This window comes from Lissotriton helveticus, chromosome 9 (genome assembly GCF_964261635.1).
Source record: "Lissotriton helveticus chromosome 9, aLisHel1.1, whole genome shotgun sequence".
In the NCBI taxonomy this organism is placed as follows: domain Eukaryota; kingdom Metazoa; phylum Chordata; class Amphibia; order Caudata; family Salamandridae; genus Lissotriton; species Lissotriton helveticus.
Genome location: NC_136070.1, coordinates 351,290,079 through 351,310,262, shown reverse-complemented (window position 1 = coordinate 351,310,262; position 20,184 = coordinate 351,290,079). Strand labels below are relative to the sequence as shown.

At 42.0% G+C, this 20,184-nt stretch overlaps 1 protein-coding gene across 1 annotated transcript in view; it reads right to left on the bottom strand.

The window, feature by feature from the left end:
- Positions 1-20,184, bottom strand: part of UNC79 (unc-79 subunit of NALCN channel complex) — a 641,854-nt gene that overhangs the window by 125,750 nt on the left and 495,920 nt on the right. Inside the window, 3 exon segments of the mRNA XM_078660089.1 lie at positions 10,484-10,657; positions 14,598-14,683; positions 14,770-14,882. Of these exon segments, the coding sequence (XP_078516215.1) occupies positions 10,484-10,657; positions 14,598-14,683; positions 14,770-14,882 (373 nt within the window).

Below are 20,184 nucleotides of genomic sequence, written 5' to 3'. Positions count from 1 at the left end.
GGTCTTGCGTAACCAGGAGATTTGATGTCAGTGTGAGACACTTTGCTTGATCTCTACTGTAGAGCTGTTTGATGTAGTTAACCCATACACAGTCTGCTACTCCATTCTCCTTGGACTGGCCATGATTGCTGAGTTGGTTGATGTGCTTCCAAAATAAGGCAAAGATTGTTTTCATTGAGGAGAAGGTCATTTTTTTGCCATTCTGCTTCTATCTGTTTGGTTCATTGCTCCCAGGCTTTTTTTCATACAGGGCTTGGAGGGCTATGAGGTCTTGGCCCTGGGATGAATTGTCGCCTCTCCATCTTGCCTTTAAGGGCTTTCGAAGCTTCTGCTTTCTTGCCAACATCTCCATAGCTTTGTGGTACTGGGGGCTGGTTAATGGACATAATGCCCAGACTCCATCAAGTTTGATCAGAAGAGATTTGTTTATTCATCTTCTACTTTTTATTCATTTTTTTAAATGTTTCTTTTTTAATTCAAATGTATCTAAATTGGGGTTCTGGGCCATTTGAATTTGTCATTGAATAATTGTGTTTTGCTCCTCCTGGTCTGCCCATCTGTACACCCCCGCTATCCTGCCCAGGGTTGGAGAGTCTTAGGATCTCAGTCCTGCATCATCACTGCTGCCTTGGCCTCCTAGATCTGTCTGCCACCTCTGATACTTTATCCCACTCTCTTCTACTCTCTCAATTCTGGCTGTTTGGTATCCACAATCAAGCCCTGTCTTGACTCTTCCCTTTACTTACTGTTTGGATGCAGGCTATCCATCTCCATCCCCCCTTTTGTTCTAAGTTCAGATTCAATTTTTACAGTGTGTCTCAAGGCTCCTCACAGAGCCTGATGCCGTTTAATTTTTAGGTATCCCACCTTGATAAGAAAATAAATGTGTTTGGTCCTAGGCTCTTGTCATACACAGATGATACCCATATTCGGCTTAGGCCAGATAGTGACACCCAACATTGTCAAGAAAACCTCGATGCTTGTCTGTCAGAGGCGGCTTTAAGGATGAAAGCGAATTGGCGGAAACTGAACCTGGACAACACTGGAGTCTTGATTGTTCCAGGCCACCATTCCTCCTGATCTTGGCCTCAAACCTTCAACTGCAAGTTTGGAAACCTTTTTTGACTCCGCCTCACCTTTTGGTCTCCCTATTTTCTGCTACTTGTTTCTTCTACCTACTCTGTTGAAAAAAAGTTCCTTTACTCCCTTTTGAATTTAGAAAAAACATAGTTCAAGTTGTTATCATTTCTCACATGTATTATGGCACTACACTCTCTCTCAACTTCAGACTGCCAATACTCTGCAGTCTGCCTTATCTTTAGCCTTCCTTTCCACTCATCGATGCCTTCCTATTTCTCAGCGATCTATCTTAAAAGCACTTTCTCTCTGCCATAGCACCAAACACTCTACAGGTTCTTCAATCTTCAGGAAAGCTTCATCCCTTTAGGCCCTCTCACCTTCTTTGTTCAGCCTGTCTCAACCAACTAGTTATCCCCTAGGTCCTTCCAGACTAGGCTCATGCACTATTTAGCTTCTAAACATTGGACTTTTCTTCCCCTTTCCTTACACAATCAGCACAACTTTTTGACCATCTGCAAGCCTCTTACAACCTTTCTTTTAACCCCTTAATGTAGTCTTTTTTCATTCTGATGTTTCTGCTTTAATTCACCGCCTTCCTCCTGAAACTCTACCACCAGAACACCTAGTTAAGTATTTGGACGATTCACAAAACATCATAATCATCATCATTCTCATCATGGAAGCTCAAGTGAGATTAACATTTCTCTGTATTTTAAATGAAACACCCTGTGGTGCAAGAGCAGATCGCTCACATGCCCCAGTTCCAATAAATAATGCAATGATAAATGTCTCAGGGCGCATGCCAGCAGGCCTGACCAATACCAGGCTTTATTCTTATTCTCACTGTACATTCACCTGATGGAAGGATTAGTGCTTAAAAGAAGGGCACAAGGGCTAAGGAAGTTATACATCTCTCAACTTTGAAACGTCAAGGTACAGAAAACGGTAAACTACCACAAGGCAAGTGGAATTCTTAAACAAATAAACACATTCATCCTCATATGGTAACTATATGGAGCTGCAAATCCTTTTATCACGCTATTTAAATATATCTGTATGAATGCAGATGATGATCTTTGTTAACAGAATGTGTGAATGGCATAATATTGTTGGATAAATGAAACAGAGACCCAAAGGCATGGGCATCAATTAGGGGCAACCAGGGGTAGCATCTGCATCTCTGGCTTGAATTAGGGCACCCCTAGCTCTTGCTGGATGCTGGGGTGACGAAGCCAGTGGCCATGTTTACTTTGTGCAGTTTCCACTCCTTGCCCTTACCCTAGCCTCATAGGAGTTAAGTCAGAGGCTATTGACTAAGACCAGTGTTTAACCCACGGTTTCATTGGGGAGGTTAAATGATGTGTGATTTCATTTCCTATATCTCTGCTATTTTGGTTAATTCAACATCCAAGCCAAGAAGTAAATAGCAAATCATAGTTTGTCATGCAGAGCAGTGAAAGCAGTGTGTAGTGGAGGTTCAGCAGCGAATGGGTGGAGGTTTAAGTCTGTGAAAGGCGGCAGTAAATCAGTTTTCAGAAGGTACACTCCCAATATTGATGGGGGAGTAGGGGGAGGGGCTTCTAAGCAGAGAGAAGAATTTTTCCAATGGTGAAACAAAGATAAAGAAGTGCAAAAGCAGTTCAATAAGACAATAAGGCATACATGCAGAATATGCAGAATATTTACACCTGTGAATAACTCCTGGGAAATGGCAGCAGCTGCAGGTTCCCAGGGGTAATCCTGAAATACTTTGAGAATTACAAAAACACAGAAATGTTGTGAAAACATAAGTAAAAGAATACGAGAATAAAGTGTAAACTATTTTTGGGAATCCGGCAGTTACTTATTTTTAGCATAAAGGAAAAAAATGCTGCTGTCTAATTTGCATGGGAAATGAGGTGCACAACATTTTATGCATATTCATTGTGATAGGATTACAATATTTCCAAAAATTAATCTCGATACACAATGCTATCACTTGTTACCAATGAGCGAAAAGAGAGATCAATTTCTGAAATGGTTCGCATCTTTCATCTGTCAGCAGATATTTAATTTAAATTTCTGCATTTCCTGAACTAAAAATCGGTTTATAATTCTATTCATATTTCGTACCATAAAATAGGAGATGACTTGCGTGTCACTTAGATTTGCATACATCAGATTTCTAGCTGACAAAAAACATGTTCTTGCGACATTTGCCCAGTTCTCAAAGGCGCAGTGACAGGGATGACATGTTACAGAGTCCAATCTGAATGCTCAAATATTTTGTAGGCCTGTTGACAAGATTATGCAACAATCTCCTAAAAGGTGATGATGTAAGAATAGGCAGGCTGATAATTTTTTGCAGACTTTGGTATACTTTCAAACTTTAATACTTCAGTGTGAGGCCCCAAGTGCAACATATATGCCCACATATGGGTCCTGAGCTCTTTGCACCACCAAAACCATGCTACACTTCACTGAAGAGCCCCAACCAGGGTAAAACCAAACTTGTGATGCTTGTAGTCAGCCTTCAGGGGGACCTGGACTGGCAGTTTGGGCTGGACTGTTCCTTTTGAAGCAGGGTCAAAATTTATTTACACATGACCGGGTCCAAACTTAGGGCCCGATTAGGATCGCGGTGAATCCGCATCCTTCGGGCCGGCGGAAGCCACCGCCGGCCCGGAGGATGCGGATTCACCGCTGTGGACACAGAAAAGACCCCCCGCCAGATTAGGAGGGCTGGGGGGGTCATTTTTCCGTCCGCTGCTTTTCCGCCGTGGTCGCCTTCCGACCGCGGCGGAAAAGCTCTAATATGGTGGCGGTGTCTATCAGACACCGCCAGCCATATTAGGATGCCGGCGGAGACATGCTTTTCCACGGGCGGTTTTCCGTTATAGAAAAGCATGTGGAGTCTGAGTATGGGGGCCCGTTGCGGGCCCCCAGGGGTGTTGGGGGGTGGGGGGTGCACATGGGGGGGTACCTATGGTACCCCCCTGCCTTTGCATGCATGAAGCCGCAGGCACCACACGGTGCCTGCCGCTTCGTGCATGCAAAGGAAAACATGCACATTTAACCTTGCGGTGGGTGCTGCTTGAAGCAGCATCCGCCGCAATGTTAAATATAGGGGATGTGACCGCCAGGGTGGCGGTCACATCTTAATTCCGAGGGAGGGAACGCCGCAGCCCCTGCGAACGGTCCCTCCACCTCGGGGTGGGGTCCGTCCGCCATCCTAATCGGGCCCTATGATGGCATAGAGTGCAAAATAAAGATGGACTGGGATGCAGCCCACATAATTACCATTGGCTGCGATTATTTGAAGCATTCAACCCGTCACTTTTTGCCTAATAACATTTTTGTAGAGTCACAAACAACGAACACATTCGTGAATATTGAGAAATGCATAGCTCTCTCATCCCCCACCTGCGTGAAAGGTGTCAGAGTATTTAGTGCTTAATTTAAACAATAATAAGTGCTGGGGCCCAAAGAGATGCCAACAGCTGGCACTCATGAAGGTGCGATTGCCAAATACCAAGGCTTTGTAGTCCTGAGTCCACCACAGACTCTTTTCTTCCTTCACCCTACACATCAGGCCCCCTTATTACACTCTTGCAGGTACGTTTTCTATTGCTGCTTTTTATCTTTGTCACTCTTTTTTCCGTATTTTTCTTCCTTCTCTTGCCTTCCTTCTGTTTTTTCTTTTTTTTTGCTCTAGGTCATAGTCTGATTTGCCTTGAGCAACCCCATTTTTCGACTGATATTGGTGGTAACTGGCTCTGACTGCAGCCTGGGCTCTGCTAACCAGGCCCAGAGTCAGTGCTCTGATTTAAAAGGTATATGGTAATTAGATGGAATTACAATTGGCACTGAAAACCTACCTGTAAGTCCCTAGCATATGGTAGGGCATGAAGGTTTAGAGGCCCAGCCGCTTTGAGTCACTTAAGTGTGCACTGCTGTGTTGCTTGCTGTCATTTTAAAATACAGCCCTGCTTTGCAAGCTGCTTTTGAATTGAAATTACATGCAGATTCGACTTGGGATTTAAAGGTACTTTCAAAGTATTAAACTACGTTCTTTTACATATGTCACCTCTAAGGTTTACCCTAGGAGCCCACGGGGTAGGTTGCCAAGTAAAAATAAGCAGGGGCATTTTAAAAGAAGCTTTATACGCCCTGGTGAGGGAAAAACAACCAATTTCGTTTTTCCCCCATTGTAGCCTTTTTGCTCCATAGGCTAACAAAGGAATAATTTAATAAAGAATAGCTATTGATAGGAGTGAGCTAAAATAATATTTCAAGGACTTAAAATATTGGTAATGATAAATCCAACAAGTTGCTACAGTTGAATTCATCATAACTCAAACCAAAAATAAGTTATGAAATTTTCTTTCCTGTGAGCCAAAATCCAGCCTATTAGCAGCCTCTCCTGCTCGGCCAGTCTTGCCAGGCAGAGCCAAACTGCTTTGAAGAGATGACAAGTAGGCTGCATAGAGACAGAGGTCATCTGGTGGGGGGAAAATCTGCAGCTGCACAGAACAGGCCAGAAACGGGGCTGGGTATTCAAACTGGGCTTCACAGAAAGCAGGACAGTATGGAATGCCAACCAGGCTTACCCCTTCTTCCTGTACCCCAGTGAGATGGGACCCCCAGAAACGAAATTTGAAGAAGGTCTGGATGGGGGAAGGTTAAGGAAAATGAGCCACAGCTGTAGGTTGGGTTTGCCAGATCTTCACTTCCAATTCCATTTTACAGCACAGTGCTTTGTGGAACAAGAATATACACTTTGGAAGAAGCTGTCATGCTTTTGGGTGGCACCCTGCACCCCATTGGACAGGGAGGCCTCCCGTACTTGTCGCCCCAGCACATTGTATAAATATGTGAGAACTGCTTAGCAATTCAGATCTGCTGCCTGAAACTACAAGAAGAAGAAGGACTGCACTAATGGAACCCTGGCCTGCGCCAAGAAGCCTACACTCTGAAGGACTGCGCCTGCTGCGCACTAAGGAACTGAAGCCCTAAGGACTTTGCTTTACTTCAAAAAGAAATGGAGTGAAAGCAATAGGTTAAAAGAGCCCCGCCTGCCTAATCCCTAGCAAGAAGTAACCAGCTGATCTCCTGCAGCTGAACATTAAAGAATTCGGACAGGTGCATTGAGGGAACGGCATTCCCAACTTCCGAGGAGCAACTCACAAACTCTGGAACCTTGGAATTCGTTTGGGGACACTGAATGCCCAAAAGGTATTTCAGGAAGTACCTCCTGAAGTTCGGAGAACTTTTGTGAAAAGCTCCATAAGGTGACTGACCCAATGTCGAGAGTCAAGCCGACTACCTTGCTCTGCGACCTGGCCTGCTCACCCTGCTGCAGGCACCCGGACGCAAGACTTCCAGGAGTCACTATGAATTGACCTGCTGGAACGGGTCAATCAACGCTGAGAGAAATTCCTCCAGAAAAGTTTCTAGGTGGGAAAGTAACATTTTGACCGAGGTCTCCCGCTCAGTGTATGCGACCAGGGCTCATATCGGTTGGCCTCAAACTTTGACTTTGTCCCAGTCAAGCAGGAACAGATGCCTCAATTTGGCACTATTGTTTTTTAAGCCATAGAAAGTGTTTATTCTTTAAAAATTCCTATCTCTGGTTCCCTAATTTTAATATTTGTCATTTTGTAGTAATTTTAAAGATAACATTATTTCCTAGTTTTATAAATTGATGTTGGATTTTTATTGTGTGTTGTATCTTACGTATTTAATGTATTGGTGTTTTTAAATGCGTTACATACCTGTCTCCGAAGTTAAGCCTACCTGCTCGTTGCCAGCTACCAGGGGTTGAGAAAGGGAATAATTTATTGAGACCTTGTCTGAACCTTATATTTCATTGGTGTCCTTGTTGCTAGTGGTAGGTGCTTATTTATGCCTGCTAATAATCCACCTTCCAAAACTGATGAAGAAAAGTAAGTATCAGTCCCAAATATGAGTGCTAGTGGGCAACATCTGCAAACTCTGTCTCACTTTAGGCACCGAGTGCATTACAGAGGTAGATTCACAAAGATAGAGACCACCACATAGTGCATCCTCGCATCTTACAATATAATAATAATACTAATAAAGATCTAGCCCTATTTCATCTCATTTCAGTGGCACATGATGTAAAACCTTAGTTTCATCACAGACATCACCATTATAAGTCAATCTCTGTTTCTCTTTTCATTTCATGTGGGTTTGACAATGGAGTCTGAAACACCACTAGGTGTATGGATTACATGTCATAAATAAGAGCGATCTCACCTAAAATGTATTTCCATGGTTTCTCATCATTCTTGGAGTGAAAACAAGGAGATAAAGGACCAATTGTAATAGGATGGTGATTGTTACTAAAATATGATCTCCAAGTGTACAAAATATGTATTTATTTGGGCCTCATTCACGTAGCCCCAAATAGCAAAGTTACAAATCTGATCCCTGGGGGGCACTTCCACATAGTATGCAAATTTCTAACTTTAACATTATAGAGTCACAAAGAATCATAGGAGTATTCCGTGAAACTTATAGTTGTAGATTTCTAGGGGTACTATACTGCACAAAATGTATTCAAGCAGTTTTTCCACCTGATGCAAATTTCAAAATAGTAAATTGAGGTTTTAAGATACCATAGAACATGCAAATTTTCTTTCTGTTTGGTAGATATTTTTCCCAACTAGACAAACCTTTCCCACACAATCCCAGGAAATATGACGATTCATCACCTTTCCCAGTTACAAAAGCATTGAATAGAATGAAATGTGCATGCGTTTGGAGGGTGGGAAGATACGTTCATTTGGTATGCGACTATTCACAAACTTAAGATCAATAGGAACGCAGCATTTCTGACACACCTCTAAAACTACTACATGTGTAAACTTTCATGCATAACATTTTATATTCTGCATGTTAAGTACTGTGTTGTATATGTGAGCCCAAGCTACATTCACACTGTGTTCCACAAGATTGTAGAAAAATACACCATTATGACAATGATTACAAAAGAAGTGGAGTTACAAATACAAAGACCCTCATTACAAGTTGAGAGCTGACTTCTGATTCGAGGCACACATGAACTTGCACAGGCATAGGAATTGTTAGTTATGTGATAATTATCAAACCTCTTAATGTCCTCCTAAGAGATTCCAGCAGGTCAAAGCACCCAAAATATATTGACGGAAAGGCCCATAAAAATGCAAAACAAGCTGAATTTGGCACGTTAAATACCGACTCTGCATGTCATGCCCCATTTTCAAGTTGAAAACCCAGAATAGGAGTTATCAACCACAGCTATTAAACACCTCACACCTCTGGATACTGCTATTTATAAACCATGGACCTTGGACCCGAATGCCTCAACACACGACTAACCTTCTACACCCCCACCCGCTAACTACGATCATCCAATCAAGCCCTCGCCGCTATCCCACGCATCCGTAAATCCACCATGGGGGGCAGATCCTTCTCCTACCTAGCGGCCAAGACCTGGAATTCTCTCCCCACCCACCTCTGCCTTACTCAGAACCACCTCTCCTTCAGAAAACAACTAAAAACTTGGATATTCGATAAGTAAATGCACTCCCCTCCCCCAAGCGCCTTGAGACCCTCTGGGTGAGTAGTGCGCTATATAAATTTCTGAACTTGAACTTGAACATGGTAAATAACTCACTTTGTTCTGACCAACTTGCAATGAGGGCCTTCATGTTGCTCTTTCGGGGTTTTATTGTGAAATAAAAAAGAATTAACAATTTAAATACTACCAGCATATTTTACAGTTTCATTTTTATATATGCTGTGTTGTGTTATGCTAGCTTTTATAGTATGCACTGTCATCACAAGGTCTGAGGCACACCCGAGAAAGCAATCAAAAATTCAGAAAAAAGATGTGCTATTAGTTTTTTTTGCGGAAAGATCAGTCGTCATGGAGTGAATCTCAAAAGGGGTGCACTCCATAAAACAGTATGGGAATGATACATTCAGGGGTGTACGAAGGGGGGGCGCCCCGGGTGTCATCACTAAGGGGATGACAAAATTGCAAAAATATGTGTTTTACACACATATTTTTGCCATTTTGTCAAGCCGGGGGTGACAAGAAATTTTCCGCACCAGGTACCACCTGACCTTGCTACGCCACTGGATGCATTTACCTAAATAAGCTCAATTAAAGTAAGGAGCCATCAAAAAGAGGTATACTTATAACTCAATATACTACTGAAAAGAACACGTTGAACAAATGTAAGCACTGCTCCTGTTGTGGACTAGTACTAAGCGCATATTTTAAACAACCTATAAGCGAGGGAGCAAATATCAACAGGGTATTTAGATATTTCTACTTCAATTTACTAAACATTCCGTGGTGCAATGTTTAATTATACACATGTGAGGATCTCACATCATGGGCAACATTTGGAGGTCGCAGCTGTGACCCCTGGCTTGCTCCTTGTGATGCTTGGCACTGCCTTTGCGACACCTGGCCTCAAAGGTGGCAACATCAGTGCCAGGAACACAGGGCGTCTCTGCGTTCCTTCTTTTCGGACCATTTTTCATTATACTAATAGTTAATAATATTTTTTTTTATTCACTATTAGTGTCATACAAAATGGAAAACTGGACCTTTGGTGGCAACTGTGATAAGTAAAATGGCTTTAAATGGATGCTATGTGTGTGTGTTTGAGGGTGAAAGTGGGTTTATGTGAGAGAGAGTGTGTGTATGTGTAAACATATGTCTGTATGTGTAAGCATGTATGTGTGAGTAAAACAAAGTGAGAGTTAGTGACAGGTAGTGAGTGAGATCATTTGAGACTGTGGTGAAGATTTACAATTCTTTATTACAAGGCACTGCTGCACCAGTTGTGCGCTGCCTTGCGTCGAAGGGAAAAAGAAAAAATGCACCATATCTACCAAGAAATGGTGTATATTTTTTTCTCCTTTTCAACTGATGCACTTTTGGCACCAAGGCCCATACACCTACCATTGCACCCTAGTGCAAGGGTGCGCGCGTTCCCTAAAGGATACATTTTGTACTGGAACAAGTCCCTTCTAGAACAAAAACCACTTTAAGGCTTTTCTGTCTTTGCGTATGTGCTGTATAAAGCTGTGCACATGCAAAGTTACAAAACCGAGGAGCAATGAAAGATTTTGGTGTGGCGCGAGCACAGTGCAAGCGTTAGTAAACCTGGGCCTAAGTGTCAGTGAGAATGAACAAGATTAAGAGTGAATGCAAGTGCATAATTGAGAACGAATAAGAAGTATAAAGGGGTGTAAAAGTGAGAGTGTGATGTGGCCTGCATTGCTGGAAACAATCAGGGTCCTATGATGGCACTTCTTGTAATGTCATTAAATCAAAGAGTATTTGATGTCTCTTCTGCAATCCCAAGCATTTTGATGTATCAACAACAGATGTCTCACATACCTTTAGAGGCAAAACACTTGGCAGCTTTGTAAAGAATGTCTGGAATTGATTACAGATGGTAGTCCAAAGATTGCTTGGCATGTCCATGGGAAGAGCTTCCATAAAAGTAGCTATGTTTTCCAAGCACCGCAACATGGCGCCACCTGCTGGTAAGTTCTTTTTGTTATTCAGACCCTAAAAAAAGAGGAAAATAATCCAGCATGTTCAAGCAATGTTATTAATATTTATAACTTGTTGTTATATTATGCACAATAACACACTTTTGCTATTTCTAAATGCTTAAGTATCTGGTGTTACTATTAGCCAGTTTAAGGTACTCGATTTAACTTCAAAGGATGGAACGCTGAGTTTTCATCTTGGAAATTGAACTTGTGATCGGTGACTATTCAACTCACTAAGCCATTTCGTTGACTGTTGTACACTCATGGATCAAACACAAAGGGTAGCATTGTACCCTCCCAATAAATTATACTGAGCCTAAAGACACAAATTTCAAAGCATTAAAATTCACTTTGCATCCTATGTCAGTGTGGGACTGTGATAATGATATGCCTGTTATCAATTGTCAGCAAGAGTTCTATTAGCATCCATGTCTAGATTGCTCATCATGAACAAAATCTAAAATATCTTTCCTATTAGAGTTGATATATCTTATCCAGAATTAGAACACTGGCATATTGAGAGCTCCATTGTAGAAAGTGGAGTCTGTCTTCTACTGGCTGGTAGAAGCCCGGAGAGCAACAGTCCAATGTTATTTTCATTTCACAGCTGTTGCTGTGAACAAAGGCCTCTCGAAGCCCAAGGGGATTTAAACTCCCTTGGGCTCTGAGAGGCCTTTGTTTGTTAAAAAATAGAACATTCTGTCCTCTAGGGGTGGAATGTTCTAATATCCTTAGAGCCCTCTGGAGCGGGCTCTACCGGCCAATAAAGGCATGAGCCCTTGTTAAAGGCCCTCACCTTTGGCTCAGACCTTTAATACTGTAGCGGGCTTTTAGTCACCGGTAGAGCCCACTACAGAGGGCTCTAATGCTACATTAACTCTGTTGCGGTGCTTAAGAGAGCAACTCCTTCAGTAGGATACCACCTTCGTGAAAGGTCATTAGGGGACCATGTTTGTAGTACTGGACTTTTGTGTGAAAGTCTAATACATTTTGAATGTGGTAGTCTTCTTTTGCTTCCATCAAAATAATCAGACTAATGCATCTCAAATCAAAGATTTGTAGGTGAAAAGTTCAGGACTGGAGATAGTGACCATCATGACCTGAAGTGAGGTGGTCATCCTATCCTTCAGGCTTGGTCACAAACAATTATCCAGAAAATCCAGAATGAGGTTAAGCTGGATAGGTAAGATAAAACAAGTCCTACTTACTTCTTGTTTGTTGAAGAATCTTTCTGTTACAGGAACCATGGTTAGGCTAACATTGACAAAGGACGTCTGAAATTTGAATATGTCCTGGTTGATTTTTGTTTGCCAAATAATTATTAGTCACTTCTGAAAGGAATAGACTCCTCACAGAGCTAAAAAACACATGAATGTTTCCCATGCAGAAAGTTATTATATTCACTGCATGTGAAATTTCCATGGTATTGCATGTGGATGCTCTTACCAATGAAGCAAGATTCTCCTTGACATTGATAACATACACATAAATATTAGTAATTTATTAGATCTCATTTATTACAAGGAAGCTGACGCTTACACATGCAGACACTATTGGTCCAGGGATAAGGTCTGAATATATTCAATGACTGAACACCATGAATATAAAAAAAGAGGCCAATGTGTACCACGATGATGCACGTTCGGAGGCCAAGATTTCTTCATAATGTATTAAATGTCAGCATTGCTTTCCCACCAGTTTGTAAGATGAGCTTAAATGGAAGAAAAGAACAATTGCGCGCAATGTGTAATACTATGTCCAGCACCACTCCATAGTAGACATGGACAAAAAAGACTGTAACAGTTTGTCAATTTAACATGCCCATTTTCGAAATTACGCAGAATAACAGTATTACATTTCCCTTATTTCGCAAACGCAGACATCAAAATGTATATTATTAATGGAATTAATTGGGACTTACTTTACCAAGTATTCAAGGATTCTTTATTCGATGATTGAAAATCACCATAAAAGCACATACATATATACATGATTAAAAATTAAAGAATATAAAATATCATTAAACCATTATCAGAATCCTAGTTATGATAATTATTTACATTTGACAAAAGAGAAGAAGGAATTAGACACTTTAAAAGAAGATTAATAACAGTTTTTAGGAATCATTCCTCTCCTCTGGTTACCCTTAATCGGACCGCCACTTTAATAAAATTCATTATACAGCACAATGTTAAAGGATCCGATGCTTTCTGTAAATAGATTAAGGCCTCTCTAGCATGTTTCAGTTTGGCTTGTTTTAAGATTTTCACTAAAAATCTACGCCTAGGCATTGAGTAAAAAGGGCACAGGAGTACAAAGTGAAGGGAATCCTGCGGAGACCTGTTGTCGCAGCCTCAGGTTCCCTTCTGCTCGGTTGTGGTTAAAAACCCTGCTGGTGATGCCAATAAATACGGAAGTAGATTTAATCTAAAACGGCACATCAGAAATCTGTCCTGAACATTATGCATAAGGTACAAGTATGGCTCCATTCCCTCTGTGCTCTTAACCAGGTTGTGAGCCCTCACGGTCTTTTTGGGCCCTTCAACCTCAGCTCTCTGTTGTGCTTTTTGATCTAAAAAAGCTTTTTTTACAAACACTTTATGGTGTGGTACAATTGCTGCCGGGTCAGTGAAGAGGTTCCTGTAGCCGATTGACTCTAGGGTACTCTTTACATAGTTGAGCCATGGGATTCTCATGCATTTGTCTCTTTCTAAGCAGTCGTTTAAAATTTCCCTGCTCAGAGACGCCTCGGGGTTGACCCAAATTTTTAACCAGGCCACTATTGGTCTAAGTTTTACCAGATCTTCTAGGTACGGCCTCCCCAGTTCCTTATGTACTATGAAGCCAGCGGTGCTTGGGGGTACTCTCAGAATAGTTCTTAAGTATTTGTTTTCTTCCCGCTGTATTTTCGCAGTATTAACAAAGCCCCATACCTCTGCCCCATAGATCACTTTGGAGCAGCATATGGAGCTATACAGGTTCATCACCTGTTCAGGGCTCCATCTTCCTACCCTCCTACCGTAACTTGCAATAGCACCATTCGTAGCAATCATTTTACAACAGCGCTCCTCAACCAGGGAGTTAAATTGTAGAGACCCGTCAAAGGTTACACCTAGATAGGAGAATGTTTTGACCTCTTCTATTTTATGGTTTCCTTTCGTTACCAAGTAATGTATGCCCTAGTCGTGAACTCAGCAGATGATAGGCTGTTAGGCCCGCATTTTGCTGCTATTTTTTTTTATATATATATATATATATATATATGTAACGTTGTTAACCACTAAGTTTTGCAATTTTGCACGCCCCTAATTTTAAATATTCATAATTATGAGTAAACTAAATGGCAAATAATGTGCCTCGGTGTTGAGTTACAAATGGCAGATATGGGACATAAATATACATGTAGAGTGATTTTCTTTCTTTTAAAGACAATACATATATCAATTAACAATGAAAGATGTATTAACAATCGTAAAAGTTATGCCAAACAAAAAGAGAATATGCTCCAATTTTGTTTTGGTAGGGAGCGCATAAGTATCTGTACGTATATGTATTTGTAATAAATCTATATGCATATATATTGGAAAAATAAAATATAAATTGGATTGGTCTGACTTATGACTTTAGATATTTGGAGAATTATTCTTGTTTTAAATGTTTTTGACAAGCGTTTTTTTGCTTCAATTTAATTGCTTTTTTCTACCTGGCAGACTTCATACATGTAAAGAAAAGACATAATTGCGACTTTACATGTTCCACTCTTTTGCAAATGGTATTCCCCAGTATTTGGGCATATGGTCCCAAAGTAAAATCGGGATCTGGTGCTACCAATAGCCCCTGTACCAGTAACACTGATTGTGGCATTACTAACATTTAAATTCAAGTCACTCATAATGCGGGCCTCTGAGCTTGCTGGAATTCAAACATTTCTCATCTCTTTAGGTCAATCCTACCTCCAACAGTTGACTCAGGGCAGCGATGGAACTCAGCTCACTGAAATCCATGAGTGAGCTGGCTAATGTTCGTAAAAAACTTCCATCTGGAAAAGAAAGCACCACTGTCAGCTATCATTCGTATGGTGTTCGGTGATGCTTGCAAGAAGCTCATTTTGGGACAGCACATTACCTTTGATATTGCTCTGAAACAGCTGCGTAAGGATTCCATTGGGAGCCAGCTGATGGAAAATACAGCGGAGAAACTGTTTTGCCACACCTGCAGCATTGCCAGGAATCATCATGCTTAATTGGAAAGAAAATGAAATGTAGTGATTGTTTTTAAAAGAACACCAAAAACGTAACTTAATTGGATCCTAGAAGATTTGGAAAATTACATGCTTAAACACGTGGATGCTGCGCAAATAAATAGAAATATACATACAAATAAAAACGTGCTGTGGTTTAAAGTAAACAGAGCTTCATTTAAATACATCTGGGTAGTAATACAGATTCAAAATTACCTCAATTTTCTGTTTGCTCGAATTTCATCAACATTCTAGTAACTGTCTTTTTATCATAAAATAGTGAACTTGTTAAATAATTAATATTTTCACATCTTATTAAGCAGATTGGACATGAATTGCTCTTGAATGGCGAGACCTTCACTTTCTTCACAGGGTTTGGCATAGTTGAATGAACAAAAATCTCCAATTAAAGTCATTGACGTCTTTTGTTTGCTTTCTTGAAAGCAACAACATCAACAAGGAAAGGTATAATTTAGACCAGTAACGCTCATTTAAGTACAGAAGGTACCTTCCCCACTATCAACCTAAGACCCACACTGCCTACCTCAAGCCCTTCTTTATCATCATCCATGCTAGAACAGTCACCAACAAGGTAATGAAATGAAACGAATTTGTACTTTTAAAGCGCACTTATACCCCATGTGGTTTCTTGGCGCTGTACGCATACCGCTGTGGAACCCTTCCTGGTTTTTCCCTGTGAAATGCCCACTCCTGGGCACCCCCAAGGAGAAGCCAGGCATCCCAGCGCTGTTGGGGCTGTTGTGGAGATTATGCAAGCTATTGCCCAGAGTTGCAGAGTGGGACCCATGGTTATAATAGGCATGGAGGCGAGAATTATCAGGTCCGAGGAAATTGAGCCCAAGACCCGCCGAGGCGGGAACTGAACCCTGGTCCCGGGCCAGACCTCTGCATCAGGGTCTGCCGCTCTAACCATTGAGCCTCACTTCTCCACGGCTACGGCTGTAAGCAAAGTCCATAACTCTCACAATCTCACAATTATTGGGATCACTCAAATTTGACTGGCCCATAGAAATGCTGGCATCTTAGAAGATCCAGCTCCTCCTGTCTAAGCAACGGAACAACTGAGGCTAGTGTCATCATTCATTCCTGATGTGTCTGAGCCTAACAATCTCGAGTCCAAGACCTCGATTTCGTTGAGCAAGGCACCATTAAACATAAGCCAAAGGCATATTGTCATATTTTCATAAAAGCAATACCTTGCTTGCAAGGCAGTCATCCCACCTTTGCCCCAGACCTAATCGATTGACTCAATAAAATACAATCATTTGCCTAAAACACCAAATACTACATTGCCTCAATACCAAAGACACCTTGGTGACCAGTACTACTTTGTTCATGTTACCAGTCACACATACACCAAAAGTCACACATTTGATTTCATCCTCACCCTCAAACTGTATTAATCATCTGCAGATTCTGGAACAAGATTACAGCAGGAACCTTCCTCAAAATCTGCAAAATACATATTGCACAAGACCCTTTGAAAACAGCTGAAGATCATCTGTGTGCTAATAGCATCCAAGTTGGCAAAGCTATAGACACTATCACACAAGTAAACAAAAGAATAGGTAAGTAAGACAACAGCATGTAAAATAACTTCTAAAACCGCAACCTCAGTGTCAACAAAATAAACTTTTGACAATGTAAGAACGACCAAAGAAAGCAAGTTACTCACAAAAAACAGACAAGTCAGCTGCATCTAGCAATGCAGCCTAAAAAGGCAATACAAGTGCCAATAACTTCACTATAGTAAAGCCATAGAGCTCAATACATCCTCTCTAAACCCTTCCTAAGTGATCTACAACAATTTTGACCATTTCATGCCCATGAGTAGAGATTTTGGCTGAGAACATTTCCAATTCTTGGTACAAATTCCCACCAATAAAGGTCCACTTTCCACCGTGGCCTTCATTGACTGTGGTGCTTCAGGGTGCATTACGGATCAGAGATTCCATGAAAGACGTGCTATAGCAAAAAAGAAAACTGATATTCGAGAAGCCATTGATGGAATAGAGGGGAAACCTTTCATCTCCAGGAACATTTGCTGTGAGCTTGCCTATTTAGGAATGGTTTTCAATAATAGACATTTTGAGACCATTTAATTGGACCTCATTGAAACTCCAACTTTTCACATTGTGCTTGGTACACCTTAACTACAAAAACATAACCCTTCTGTTGATTGGCAAAAGCAGACCATCAACCTTTCTTCCCAAGATTGCCATAAAAGCCAACTTCCTCAGAAGGGATTAGAGTGTACACTTCCCTTAATTTTTTGTACAGCACCAAAGCAGAAGGAATCACTTCAGATATCAGAGGCACATTAGGATTTTTAAGATGGTTTTAGTAAAAGAAGACGCAGATCAACAGTGCCCCATATTGTCTGTATGGCTGCTCTATTGAGTTAATCTCATTAGCAAGGATTCATCATGGGTGCATATATCCACTAAAAGATTGATATGGTAAGATCCTACAAAAATATGTATTGGAAAAACTACAGAAGGGGTTCATTCGGTATTCTATTTCACCTGTGGAAGAACAAGTTTTCTTCATCCCTTTCAGACTGTGTATAGACTACAGAGAACGTAAGGACTGAATTATACTTTGGCAGAGAGGGTATTATGTTGCAGCAGTGACAGAATGCCCTCTCCTCTAAATGGAAGATGCGCCCATCTGATTTACAGACATGTGGACCTTAAATATGTCATCAATTGAGATCACTCTATCTCCATCTCTGACATATTCCTCTGATGGCCAGATTAAGTAAACACCATCAAAGGCTTTGCAATTCAACTGCCCACCCAATTTATAGTGGGTGGGCAAATGGACAGTTTTTGCTGACCTTTACTGCCATGTGGTAAGAGTACTAAAAAACAGTGGTCCAATGGACTATTATTTCAAAAATCACAATTAATCAAACATTTTATAATTCATATAGTAGAATATTCTTTAAGAACAAAAACAACCAAAAAAACAACCAGTGGTGATCAATTTATTCTCTACCACTAATCATCATTATGTTTTATATTTTTATATTCTACAAGTAATATAGGGTCAAAAAACGGTTGCCCCAATCAGAGCGTGCAAGAATAGAAAAAGTTAAGTGGATTTAGTGATGGAGAAAAAAGAGGGAAAGGTTTACAAAGATCGTGACATAGACATTTTATCAAATATTTTTCTGGCATTGTACTTCTGTTTTGAAACTCACCTAAAATGAGGCTCAGGTTCATTTGGGTTAGGAACAAGAGATTACTAAAGCACCAGTTCTCAAATAACTGGAGACTAACTTGCCGGTCATTAAGGAGGCAGACGCCTCCTCCATTTACATCCTGAAACGGATGAAAATTAACTGTTGTGTGAAGTTACTAAGTATGGGCGAAATTTGCAAATTCGTGCGAAATTGCAAAAAAAGTCCGCGAGTTCGCGAATTTTCCCGCGAACTTGCGGATTTTTGTGCCAGTTGCACAAATATGTGACCACGTGTGCCTGTAAATTTGCCAGCGTGCCAAAAGGTGCCGAGGTCCCTTGAGTGAGCTGGTCATTATAGTGGGGAAGGGCGGGAAGACGTTTCATACCGCTAGTGTGTGGTGGATGGGGCCAAACGGGCAGGGTTTCTATGTGAGTTCACATGCATCTTGTTTATAAAGGGTCAGAGACCGAGCAGAGCAGCAGATGAGGAGAAAGCAGCCTCCTGGTCACAGGAGCTACACAGGGATGGCGCTCGGGAAACTCTTGGATGCAAAAATACGTTTGGCACAGGACCCGAGAATCCTTCAGATGTCCAAGATAGCTCTGCTGCGCGTGTTGGTACAAAGCTATTCTGATCCTGCTCAGTGGGTTCAGGCGCATGCAGCTGCTGCTGGACAATGTCCCATCTCATACTAAACTGCCCCGTACAGGCATATGCTGGCGCTGGGTAGTAGGGTGCAGTGGCATGCGGGTGCTCCACGCCTGGTACATGCGCATACCGGTGCCAGGGGGGAATCTTGTTTATTGGTGCTGTGTAGCAAGGTATGACTTTACATTTTGACTGCACCAGACGGTGGAACCACCTACACGGATCAGGAGCATCCAGGCACCAGACTTCATGGTGCAAGAGCATAATGGTGCTGTGCGGTACGGGTATATATGTACTGGGGGCAGGTGGACACTTAGCACAAAGCAATTGAGCACGAATGATTTTCACACTGAGAGGGCTCCGGGGCAGTTCAGCAGCACAGGGGCTCACACCCACTGGGCCCCGGGGCAGTTCAGTAGCGCGTGGGCTCACAACCCCTGGGCAGCTCAGCAGCGCAGGGGCTCACACCCACAGGGGTCCCGGGCAGTTTAGCAGTGCCACCCTCTGGTTCACCACTGCCACCCTCTGGTTCATCACTGCCACCCTCCGGTTCACCACTGCCACCCTCTGGTTCATCACTGCCGCCCTCTGGATCACCACTGCCACCCTCTGGTTCATCACTGTCACCCTCTGGTTCATCACTGCCACCCTCTGGTTCATCACTGCCACCCTCTGGTTCATCACAGCACCCTCTGGTTCACCACGGCCACCCTCTGGTTCACCACTGCCACCCTCTGGTTCACCACTGCCACCGTAGATTATGGGGCGAAAGCACACATGCCCAGCCTCAACCGGGGGCTGGTTAATGTGTTACTGAATTTGTGCTTCAAGTCCGGCACCTGCTTCCTTATCTGTAAGTGCTTCCTGTTGTGGTTTAATTTTTGTGACAGCCTGGAGCATTGTGCCATACTTGTAACTATTCTCTGACCCTGCTTCGAGGGTCAGGGCAGGGTCAGAGAATAGTTTCAAGTAGGCAACAACTCTGGAGGTGCCGCTCAGGAAGCACTTACAGGGTTAAAGCAGGTGCCCAAGTTGAAGTTAATTTCTTTGTAACCATTTTGTAAATGGTTACAAAGAAATTAGCTTCAACTTGGGCACCTGCTGTAACCCTGTAAGTGCTTCATGTACTTCAGTTTTTGAAAATCCGTCCCGAATGCGATTTCGCGGATTTTGCTGCAATTTCGCGAGATTCGCGGACCGTAAAATTGCAGAAAATCCGCAAATTCTGCGAACGGAACGGATTTTACGCCCATGCTTAGAAGTTACTCTCAAGATTTAACATCAGAAGAAATCAACCACACCTTTCATGACCAACAACTCTTGGAGATAAAGGAAGCTCTCTCACATGGGAGATATTACCTAGAAGAAGTTCCCCCATCATATTACTATCCGGCAGGGCCAGACTGGGAACCTCTAGCACAGATCACAAAAATGTGGGTTTTCT